This window comes from Plodia interpunctella, chromosome 3 (genome assembly GCF_027563975.2).
Source record: "Plodia interpunctella isolate USDA-ARS_2022_Savannah chromosome 3, ilPloInte3.2, whole genome shotgun sequence".
Classification (NCBI taxonomy): domain Eukaryota; kingdom Metazoa; phylum Arthropoda; class Insecta; order Lepidoptera; family Pyralidae; genus Plodia; species Plodia interpunctella.
This window is the reverse complement of record NC_071296.1, coordinates 1,380,993-1,393,014: the sequence shown is the minus strand read 5'-3', so window position 1 is coordinate 1,393,014 and position 12,022 is coordinate 1,380,993. Positions and strand designations below refer to the sequence as shown.

The 12,022-nt window shown below is 36.1% G+C and overlaps 2 protein-coding genes across 4 annotated transcripts in view; both read left to right on the top strand.

Moving 5' to 3' along the window:
* The window catches only part of hob (hobbit), a 32,881-nt gene extending 29,932 nt beyond the window's left edge, over window positions 1-2,949 (top strand). The window contains exons 36-38 of the mRNA XM_053769228.1: window positions 192-388; window positions 1,154-1,265; window positions 1,436-2,949. Coding sequence (XP_053625203.1) covers window positions 192-388; window positions 1,154-1,265; window positions 1,436-1,498 — 372 coding nt within the window. The 3' untranslated portion in view covers window positions 1,499-2,949. The remainder of the gene's footprint in view (window positions 1-191; window positions 389-1,153; window positions 1,266-1,435) is intronic.
* Window positions 2,950-4,111: 1,162 nt separating this feature from the next.
* The window catches only part of if (inflated), a 109,115-nt gene continuing 101,204 nt past the window's right edge, over window positions 4,112-12,022 (top strand). For all 3 annotated transcript variants that reach the window (XM_053770154.1, XM_053770153.1, XM_053770155.1), the window contains exon 1: window positions 4,112-4,411. In XM_053770154.1, the coding sequence (XP_053626129.1) occupies window positions 4,260-4,411 (152 nt within the window). In that variant the 5' untranslated portion in view covers window positions 4,112-4,259. The remainder of the gene's footprint in view (window positions 4,412-12,022) is intronic.

Here is a 12,022-nt window from a genome sequence, read left to right as displayed (position 1 = left end):
GCGGTCGTCAAATAACGCAATAACGCATTGCATTCAGTAAAGCCTAGCCTAGCCTTCTACAAGCTCCAGACTCGACCTATCTACGAAAACTGGAACTACTGCAATTACAACATGTAATGCGGTTTTAGTTTATAGAATATTTTATTTTTATTTTTATGTCTTGTCTAAAAAAATGAGAACTTTTTGAACAGGAACGAGCGGAAAAGAACAAACTATTCATTTACATCAAAATCCCCGAGGTGCCCGTCCGCGTGTCCTACAAGGGTAGCAAGGAGAAGAATCTAGAAGACGTGCGGGACCTACCTCTAGTGTTGCCTACCTTGGAGTACCACAATGTGACGTGGACCTGGCTGGACCTGTTACTGGCCACTAAGTCGGACACCAGAAGGTAAGACATTTTTTTTTTCTTGGAGATGTAAATCCCAGAAGACATTATACTAAAACGAGATCGGTGGCGGTAGTGTATGGGGAACTAGCTCTTGCCCGCGGCTTCGCCCGCGTGAATTTAACTGCGTCATTTCATTCGTCATTTGGGGTTGATTTGATTTGGGTGATTGTTGATTGGGATTTGGGTTAATTTTTGGAAAAAAGTAGCCTATGTTTAAATGGGGGTTTTTAACTACATGAATACCAAATTTTAATGTTAGTCCAGTTCAAAGTTAGTTAGTTCAGTTTCAAAGTTAGTCCAGTGGTTTAGCGGTGATAGCGGAACAGATGGACAGACAGACGGACGGACGGACGGACGGACGGACGGACAGACGGACGGACGGACGGACGGACGGACGGACGGACAGACAGACGGACGGACAGACGGACGGACGGACGGACAGACAGACGGACGGACGGACAGACAGACAGACGGACGGACAGACAGATAGACGGACGGATGGACAGACAGACGGACGGACAGACGGACGGACGGACAGATAGACGGACGGACAGACGGACGGACGGACGGACGGACGGACGGACGGACGGACGGACGGACGGACGGACGGACGGACAGACGGACGGACGGACGGACGGACGGACAGACAGACAGACGGACGGACAGACAGACAGACAGATAGACGGACGGACGGACAGACAGACAGACTTTCGCATTTATAATAATAGTATTGATCATTATCAATTTTCTCTTTCTATCAACCAGGGTGATTCTCTCTCAAGCCATCCGTCAAAAACTGCAGCTTCATCGGCGCGCGGCCGCGGCGCCTGAGCCTTTAGAGGAAGACAAAGCGAGACTTCTGCTGGGAGAGAGGACTGTGAGTATAACAGAGAGAAAGAGTATTTATCTTTCAATTGAGTGGTATAAAAAAATATTCAAAGTTTTAAGATTTATTTTTTGTATCTTTCGGCTCTGGGGCATCACAACCGAGGCCGAATGTAATATGTGATATGAGAGATAGAAATTTTAATAAATCTTCGCTTTCAGGTGGCAGAGAGTAAACCTCAGAAGAAGAGCGTGCCGAGTGTATTCAAATTCTCGAAGTCCTAGCGAAAACTGAACCAATAATGAACCAATAGCATTTAGCGAGCGAATCTGAACCAAATGTAGACTGTTATAAAGTTACTTTTAGCACGAAGTTAGATTATGTCACGTTTAGTTTTGTAAGTATAACTGAGATTATTTTAATCAATATATTTTGATTAAGAAGGAGTTTTCGAGATGACCTTAATCAAAATTTCTAACGAAAAAAAACAGGACCAAATGTGTCCCGCCTTTTAATAGGACCATTCCACGACGACGACCTCGGTGGCGCAGTGGTAAGTGGCTCGGTGCTTGCCACTGAATTGAGAGGTCCCGGGTTCGATCCCCGGTCGGGTCAGGATGTAAAATGATATTTTTCTGATTGGCCCGGGTCTTGGAAGTTTATCTATAATATATGTATATGTCATAAAATATAGTAACGTTGAGTTAGTATCCCATAACACAAGTTTTGAACTTACTTTGGGGCTAGCTCAATCTGCGTGATTTGTCCCAATATATGTATTTATTTATTCCATATACCCCCGTGGATGGGTTACAAAGGAACTAAGGGATACATAGCCTTGACAGCTGATAGGTAACAATAACATTCCCATAGAGGGATTCACTGGATAACATTCCCATGGACGTCTGAATCAGAGACGAATCTTCAACATTTAATGGTTCCGTTATTAAGTGGACCCTAGGAGTTCTACAGCCGTGAATGTGACCGAGGATTAGAGAGAGTGAGCAGTAACACGCGCGTGCAATAAAATGACGTCTAACAAATATATGAAATCTTATGAAAGTTAATTAATCGGTTTGTGTTGTGATTTTCTCGTTAATAACAGAATATAAAAGACATTTCAATAGAATTATATAAAAAGAAATATACAAACTTAATTTATATATATATATCTCATCTTCGTCTATCTATATACAATAAAAGGGTAGATATAGGAGAATATGGGATACAAATTTAAAATAAAATAAAATTAAATAAACAAATATAAAATGTTGATAACTACTAATATCACGGTGTTACGAAACCAATTGTGATCATATGTATTAAGAGTAATTCGTATTAAATATTTACATAATTATACTAACTCATAAATTTGTATATCATATGTTATGGGAATCAATAAAATTGAGAGAAAAAAAAATTGATTTGTCTTTCATAATTGGATTGACTTTTGGTAATAATTTTTCAGTTGCAATATAAGAAATGATAAGGTATTCGATATAGGTTATAATATAGTTCTTTATAATAAATATTCTAACTATGATGAATGGAAGTATTTAATTATGTTAATTTCTATAGCACGAAGTATTTTTATCGCATAAAACTATCCACGAAAGACTGTTTACATAGATAGATAAATAATACGATTATTTCCTAAGTATTTGTATTTTATGGCGCTATTCAAATTTTAATATGTATGTATAATAATTTCATTAAATATATGTAATTTAGAATATTGTCTTGTGTTTTATCTGCGCGTGTTATTGGTGGTTGAAACTGTGGTCGCTCAGTGGTTAAGACCGTGTGCCTGTGATCGAAATGTCCCAGGTTCGAATCTTTCAAACTGATTGACTACATGTGTAGTAGTTTTCCTAGATCACCACATGCTTCCGGTGAAGGGAAACATCGCGAAGAAACCTGCACACTGGTTGACTGTTCAGTTCACTAGTGTGTATGCGACTACCTGCCGCTAGATGGTGGTAGGTAGTCGTAAAAAGTCGTGTCAGATGCCTTTAGGCGGCTAGAATAAAATCTGACACCAGTGTTAGCAGTAACACACTTGATTGAAAGAAAGAAAGATTGGGAGGTAGGGCTGATGAAGGCTGCTTCAGCATTACCCATTGATTTATCATCAAAACAATATATTTTCATGCATAATTAAGTTTTAACGCTAACATAAATTACTATCAAAGGCAAAGCCTTTGATTCATTAATTAAATCTTATTCGGAATTTCGTCAAAATCCGTCCAGCGGTTTAGTCGTAAAGGCGTGTCAGACACGACAGCAAGGCTCACACGTTTATAATATTATCTATTATGGAAGTATGGATTAGAGAACATGTTACTATTTATATAATTGTTGTTTTAAAATTAAGTTTCGTCGATTATTGTTGCGAATGTGGCTAAACCGTTGGTACTTTGATGAAATTTGGTGTGCATGTAGTCCGATGTTCAAATGTATTTTTTATACTTTTAAAAAAATCAGCCCAAGTCAGCCCCCAAATGACTATAATAGGGGTTTCTATAAAAATCATGTCTTATTTCGCTTTCGCAGAGTAATACACGTGGGCGAAGACGCGGGAGAAGGCTAGTGTTAAATAAAATTTTAATTCCCATCTCCCAAATTATGTCTCGTCCCTCAACTTTAAATTAAATAAAATCCACTAAACTTATCTCAAATAAATTGACATGAATAATTGTAAATATAACTGAAAATGAATCTTAAAATTGGTTGATATATGTGAATCATTTCAAAACGTGACACACTTGCTCACAAAAAAAAAATACCGTATGCATGACAACAATACGTCACACAAGACGTGAAAACTCAGTTACCTACATTTTCTTTTATTTTCTGCGATTACCTCATACGAAGCCAGTCGTCTTTCCGTCCGTCGTTGTTCGTCAGTATCGCGCCAACAGTCGTGGATGCGACACGCATGCGGCCGTGTCACTCGCCGACAACGAACTCGAATACGACATCGCAAACGAAACATGCCGTGCAAAAAATAACATTATAAAAAATTGTGTTTTTTTTGTGAAGTGAATGACGATGGCGGTGGTTTTGTGTGTGCTTTTGTGCGCTATTGGAGCCCTAGGGTTCAACGTTGATGTGCCTTCCAGGGTGGTTTACACAGGGAACCACAAGTCCATGTTCGGATTCACAGTGCAGTCCCATGTGGAAAGCGGGAGAACTACGTGAGTACCCATTTTTATATTTTAAAAAATAATTCAAATTTTAGAAGAAGAATTTTCATAAACATCGGAGAAACATTTAAATGTTATTATTTTATATTTTATTAGTGTAAATATGTCAAAGTAAATAAAAATTATGTGGAAAACGTAAATCTACACTAATATTATGTAGGTACCTAATCAGTAAGTTTGTGTACAAGGGGCAATCGGAGTGTGTGTTCGGAGCTACTCAACCGATTTCCAAAATTCTTTCACCAGAAAGAAGCTACCTTAGTCCTAAGTGAGAGTTTAATCTCGATATTCCCACGGGACCGAAGCCCCGGGATGCAAGTTTATAATAAAGTTGCCATCTAATGAAAAAATATGTACAAATGAATGTGTTCCAATTGTGATAAATTATTGAAAGTATAAACATTATTTTCAACAATAAACAAGAACTATTGAAACAAGAGATAAAATTAACCGCGATAGCATTGATCTCGACTTGCCACAGACAAGGTGGAATGGCGAATTAATATGCAATGACATCATCGTCGTAGGAGTGCGAAGCTGTTAACTGTGTAACAACAAATTCTGATGATGTGGTCATTTGGCTGTTAGTTCTGATCGTTACTATAGATGGAACTGTTTATTGAAGGGTTTATATGGTCAGTGGGCATGTTCCCGCCCACCGGTAGTGATTTTTTATTTGTGATGGTATGAAAATCTGGAAAAAATAATGTGGACAGCTTTTTCCTGTAAATTGAAGAGCACATTAAAAAATATTTTGGAAAAATTTGCATGTATTTTTTTACGTCATTTCAATTATATTCACGCTTGGCTGAGCAAAGTATTAGGAATATTACTATAGATTTTTTAATTGGCGAGGAGATTTTTTTCAAAGGGTTCCTTCCCTATTCGTTTCTCTGCGATTTGATAAGCATTTGAAATTGAGACAAATCTTTAAGATTTCGTAATGATAAACAAATAATTCGCACAATGTTCATTATAATGTCGTAGTAATCTAATTAGTTGATTACCTCAAGTATTTGTGCACCGCAGGCCGAGTCCGATGACCGGACATGACCTAAATCAACACATTACACTAATCGAGTCGATTGACAATATGATTTAATAAAGTTGCTCTATTCTTTATTTCGTTTAAACGTTAAGAACGAAGTTTAAGGTTTTTTAGAGTATAAGGCACATTACATTTTTAATATATAAGTACATGTACCGGTTTTAATTACTTCTTTTGGTGAAGAAATTTAACAGACTAGGAGCTAGTGTATAGGATTCTTTAAGTAGTTTAACTTTATCGGAGTACAGATTAATAAATACCAGAGGTTGTTTAATGGTCGATGAAAATGACCGTACATGAGTCAGTATAATTGAGCCATTACTAGGTAATGAATTAGAAAATTAACAGTCATAAACGCTTGTTAATTAGTTTTGTTATTTTTAACTTTTTTCCCGATTTTCTTGGTGCTTTGTGAGACACGTAAAGTTGTCATTGTCGGCTGTAATAGATTGATGCGCGATTTAGCGTGTAGTACTTAATAAATACGAATATAAACCCGTTTAAATTATGTCAGCGATCGAAAATTACGCAACCTGTATTTGGCATAGGTACTCGATCTCGAATTAATTTCTTGCTTTGGGAAAAACGCGGCTTAGGTCAAAACTGATGTTGGTTTACAATAAAAATCGCGGGGTCACAAAATGTAATTATGTAGTTTTATAAAAACACGATAAGAATTCAAAGAATCGTAAGCTAATCAGGGATGTTATTTATATTTAATTTAATAATAAGAATTAGGTTATAAGTACTGTTCGAGTAAATCGATAGTATTTGTATTGATTTCGTCACGTCCTTTACCACGGGGGTTAATTTTGCGACGATGAGGGCAGATCGCTATCGACCCCTATTGCATTAATTTTGGACATAACATACCGTTTCTCTCCCTTTTTATTATTTTACTAACGCCTGTTATATATATGTATATATGTTCATATTTCATTTAAAAATATGGTATCGGTACGTAAAAAATATTTGTAATAAAAATATCGGTACGTAAAAAATATAGAATTCATAGTAATTTATGTAATCGAAGGGGACATCATTAATTCAGTTCTTTTTTTTTGCAATTTTGGCTTTTTTACCGTCACATAGAGATCCATGCTCCATTTGACACGCAGTTGTATGTACAGATAAATGAAATGTCGTTTATAAACGTCTATAAACTTGGATAAATATGCGCATCAGCCGTCAGCCAGGCCGGAATCCCTTTGTGCTTCAGCGTTAAATTAAACATTATCTTTTTCTGTTTATTTGCTCTGGCACCCATCTATTATCCTTGGCACCCCGTCCTCACCCCAAAGACAATGCCGCAAATTTCATTCCACCGACCGGAAACAGCCGCGTCACATGTCCGCCACATGCGTATGCGCACTGTGCGCGCCCTTTCTGCTTTTTACTTTTTTATTTTTACTTAATATAGTGGTCTATTCTTGTTGTTAGGGTGCAACGTCGCCCGTCTTTTCCCGTTGATTTATAGCTGTTTCACAAAAGTCTATATGAACAAGCGTTTTTTCTTTGAATGTCATTAGGGGTCGCCAACAAGTGGTGTTTTATCCGACTAATGGTAAGATAAGTAATGAGTTTCGACGAGCGATGTGCAGCTGGGATATGTGTTTATTGATCGGGTATTGGTTCGTAGAAGATATACTTACATTTCTTGTTATTTTTTATACTATTAAAGTCAAGATTTGTTCTTTGATTTGTGGTTGTTAATATTTATCTTTTAAATGTACAGTGCGAAAAAATGTTTTATCTATTAAAATACTACAATTAAAAGCATTTAAATATTTATAGCGAATTTTAGTCGAAAGCAAATTTGTTCAAATGTGATTTTAATAGATAGGAAATTTATAATTATTTACCTATATAACTTTATTTAAATTGTATTTTCTAACCCTTTACACGATATTGTTGTATTTTTACGATGTATTTACGAAGTTCCGGTGTGGTATATACTTTCTAATCTGATTTCATTTCCGTCCGAGGCTGATGTTGACTCAATGGTGACTACTGGCTACAGCACTTTATACCAGATTACTGTAGTGCGAATCAACTTACTTTCTTAGGATTAATTTTCTGTTGCTATTTACCTGCTGATAAACAGAGCTACTGATTAATAATACAATTTAGTTTAGTAATACAATTATTTTCCTCATTATTGTAAGCTAGTTGTTCGCCGCGAGCTTGGACCTCGCGAACATAGTGAATTTTTACAAAATTGTGAATATTTCAAAAACGAACTTAACCGATTTTGATGCCCCACAAACTTAAAAATTCATTATTGACAGATCCTACATGGGTTTACCTTTTAAATTTCATCAAAATCAGACCAACCAACAAACAAACTTACTTTCGCATTTATAATATTAGTTGGGATTGGGATGAGCCAAGGGTGATTCTGATAAATATTTACATAAGTACTCATCTTTAGTGTTCTTCTCGCATACATGTATTTTTTACACCATAAATCTTATATATAATTACTTTAGCAACAAGTTAATGATGTTATTCATAATCTCCAGAATTATGTCAAGCATTTAAAATGGTTATCTGTGGCGCACAAGTGAATGTCACTGTGTAGGTATGTGCCGCGATAACCCCCGAACCCCGTGTTATCGCCGGCGGCTTTTCATATGCATATCGCTGCAAGATATGCATTTTTCGTTGGAAATGTACCCGCATGGGGACAATAGTATCAGTGAAAAGGATACAAATCGATTTGTAATATTTCTATCATTTTTACACAAAAAGGGGTCCGATTAATCACTGTCATACAAATAATTACTGTCAATTTGGCTGTGTACCAGCAGTGTCTCATATTATTATTGTTAAAATAATGGTTTTGTGGCTAGGCATACTGGGTCCATTTGAGGAAACATAATTTGCCTTTCTTCTTGACTTTTTATTTGGACTGTGATAAAATGCTTATGGTTGCTGACTGATAGACAATGCGCAAACAAATCTACTGGGTAGGTATATAATATAAAGCTATTTGGCATGTAGTTTCCCTGGGGAGATTAGCAGGGTCGTGAAACATAAAGAGATTTTCCGAAAATATCACGGGAATATCACAAAACCTGGCTAAAATATAAAAACAAATTCTACCAGGTATCCTATGAATCAATATTCTGTGAGGTACGGAGGCAGAAATGAGTTTTTTATTCTTAAAAAGTTGAAATCAACATACAGAACAGAGTCGAGACGGATGTTTATAAGACTAATGTAGATTATAATTCAGACAATCGCCCAAGTATTGGTGAACAGTAGTGTCTTTATGCCTGGCCCCGGCTGGCTCAAGGAAGTGGGTGGTTGAGGCGAGCGCGGCGTCTTCAAAGATATGTTTATGTAAACTATATTGCATAAAATACTATATGGTAAAACTGTACGATCAATAGCACATCAAGCATTCAAAATCATTGTAAATTCGCCGCTATTGTTATTGCATAGAGTTCTATGCGTGTAAACTTGAAGTGTGTTCGTCGCAGTATTTTCTCATGTAGAAAAGTTTGTTACATTTTTTCCGATACAAGATATAGATCAAACTATATCTTAAGCGATATCATAGAAGATATCGATCCGAGTTTCACTTAAATCATACTAATATGAATACACATTCCGGGAGCTATTTTTGGTCGCGGATTCAGAACAGTTCGCTTGTTGTTAAATTCCAGTCGCGGCAACATTTTGACTAAACTTCTAAAAATGTTAATACGCGGGTTAGTTTGAATTCCTTATTGTTGGTATGGGGAAGTGCAGTATTTTCTCACCCGATTGAACTAGATATATTCTACTTCTTTTATATATGGAGTGAAACGTTTCTGAAAAAGCTCACTTATCGTTAAAGCGCTAAAAGCCGCTTTCTTTCTAGAACAGAGAGGGAAAGTGACCCATCACTTTGTAGCTCTTTTCAAAGAAAGGCATTATCAGTCCAATATTTTCATTAGTGAAAAGCATTACTCTATGGATTTGTATGTAAATACAGTCTATTAGACATTAAGTATTTCCATGGATTACAATAATACGACACAAAATTTACTTACTGCATAACTTTTTGTTTTTCTATCATAGGTCTTAAAAATATTATTTAAATACAAAAAATAAGAGCAATGAATGCCTGTCGTGAAATGGAACAAATAAATAAGCCAGTTAAAATCAACATGCACGCTGGTTTGTCCATCGCGCAAGCGTTGTAAATCATATTATGCTAAATGCGCGTGCGCAGTATATTCAGTTGTTGCAAGTCAGCGGTCGGAAGGTTCTCTGTTCAAGTTTGAGATCGGAATTGCTTAGGAAAATAATAATGGACTTATAGGGAGTTGCAGTCTTACAAATATTTGCTGAAGCAATGTCATTCTCAAGTAATGCTGAAGAAACGTTTATAGAGATGGATAGTCTAAAGTCATCTGTATTTTATGTTATGATATATAATTTACTTCTACTATTTATACATATATAAATTCGTCTTCAGCTCTCTTTGTATCAGAAGAAGCGTTAAGCCCAGACTTCGTTTCTTTACTGTTTTCCTTCTTCTCTGCCACGGTTTCTGGTATCCATAGTTACCAGCCCGTTCACATTTATTTTAATTTAGTTACTTCATATTTTCGTCATTGTTTATACTATTATCACGAAGACAAAAACTCCAAAGAAGAAAGCACCAATGTTTTTCACGCCATTTCCCGTTTATCCGGCCCATTCAAAAATAGTTTCAGTGGTTTACGTCAAAAGACTTGCGTGGAGATGCTCGCCGTCTGCGCAGCAGGCGCATCCGTGACCTCATTCCATCATGGCGGCGACCTCACGAGTTTTACATTTACACAGCAAACATTGTTGATGTCGAAACGCCTGTTTCTGACGATATCGATCAATCCTGGATCGTACAACACCAGGGAACGTATGGTAATTGTGGTTTGAATGGGATTTTGCTTTTTTATGGAGCGCATCATCAATTTCATTACACTCCTATTGAGGTTTATTGAAATGGTGTGCATTCTCGCGAGCTATCGAAGAAATTATGTTTATGATAGAGGAATTCTGCTCGAATGGAAGTAGATATAAAAATAAATTCATCCTTTTTTACAGAGAGATGATGTGGAATGTAAAGATAAGTTAAAATAGCGTAGGTACTTTGCGTTTTCCTTAACGATTGTACGATAAAAAGGTAATCTTTTTATCGTATAATCTTTAAGAAAATAAATTTAGTTTAATTAATTTTCTTAAATTTGGACACCACAACGCGTTAAGATACTTATATTTTCAATTTCACTAACACATACTCGCATGATTTGTCGTCATTTAATTTAATTTTGACAGTTTAGTCAGTCGTACATCGCGTTAATTGGACCAATTTCAACTCGTATGAACTTGTGTTTATTTCAACATTGTTAACAAAATGAACTTGACCTTAATTACGAGTGGTACATTATTTTTAACACATTAAACGGTGACTAATTAAGCACAGAGGAAAATGGTACAAGAAATCAACTTACTTAATGAAATTTCTTTATTGTGAACTGTGGTAATATTATTCCAAGTGATGTAATAGCATTTTTATATTAAGTCAGCGCCTTATTCAGAGGCAATGACAAACAAAAATATGCACAAGGTTGACTGCATCGTAGGCTGTATGTGGCTGTATTCACCGTGAGTAGGGTTGCCATCTTCAAAATTAACCTGACTTTGGGCTAAATTTAAATACCGGCTATTTTACCTTTTTATTTAGTTGTTTGTAAAGCGGTTTAAATGGGGACAGCGGAACATGGATATACCTTAATATTAATCGACATCCAACAATGTAATACTAAAATAATATTTGATCATAGCTGTACCTATCAATCCGTTAGTCGGGTTTCTCTTGATATGTCTTTTCCAAAAGTTTCACCCACTAAAAATATACTTATAGGGCACTAAATTACGAAATTCAATTAATTTTGTCTTATTTTGGTTGAATTTGCAACATAGAACAGTAGCTCGCTATTGTTGCTTTAATAAGTGATCCAAAATGAAAGGTATAATATCATACAATATTAAAATCTTTTGTACTTGCCAGGAGATGACCTACCAAAAGAAGTTACACTATGGGTTGTTGGCAACCCTATCCATAAAGCATTCCAGAAAAGGGGTCACTGTCAGCATTTTAATGTATTATTCCCTTGATCATGACGATGATGACCAGTTTTCAGCTGGAGTCATGGATTCTGGTCCTTGACCGTAATTTTTGAACGAAATGTCACGCGCATGATCTCATAATGCGTTCGCGTAGTTGTTGTAGTCATTCAACAGTCAACTGCATGTCAAGGTACCTTGCATGGCTTTATGTGGCGGAAATAGAGACGAATTTGTAATAAATTCGGGTAGTTTCATGTGCTGTTAAATGTAATACTACTTTAGCCACGGTTGCTAACAGAGACCCATTGTTTATAGGTTCTGAGAACGTAACGATAATAAATGTTTAATGTTTACAAAATCATATTCATGTCAATATGAATTTATAAATACATACTTATTCACTATAGATGGCCTTAGATGGCATAGTTTTATTAAATAGATTTCGTTAC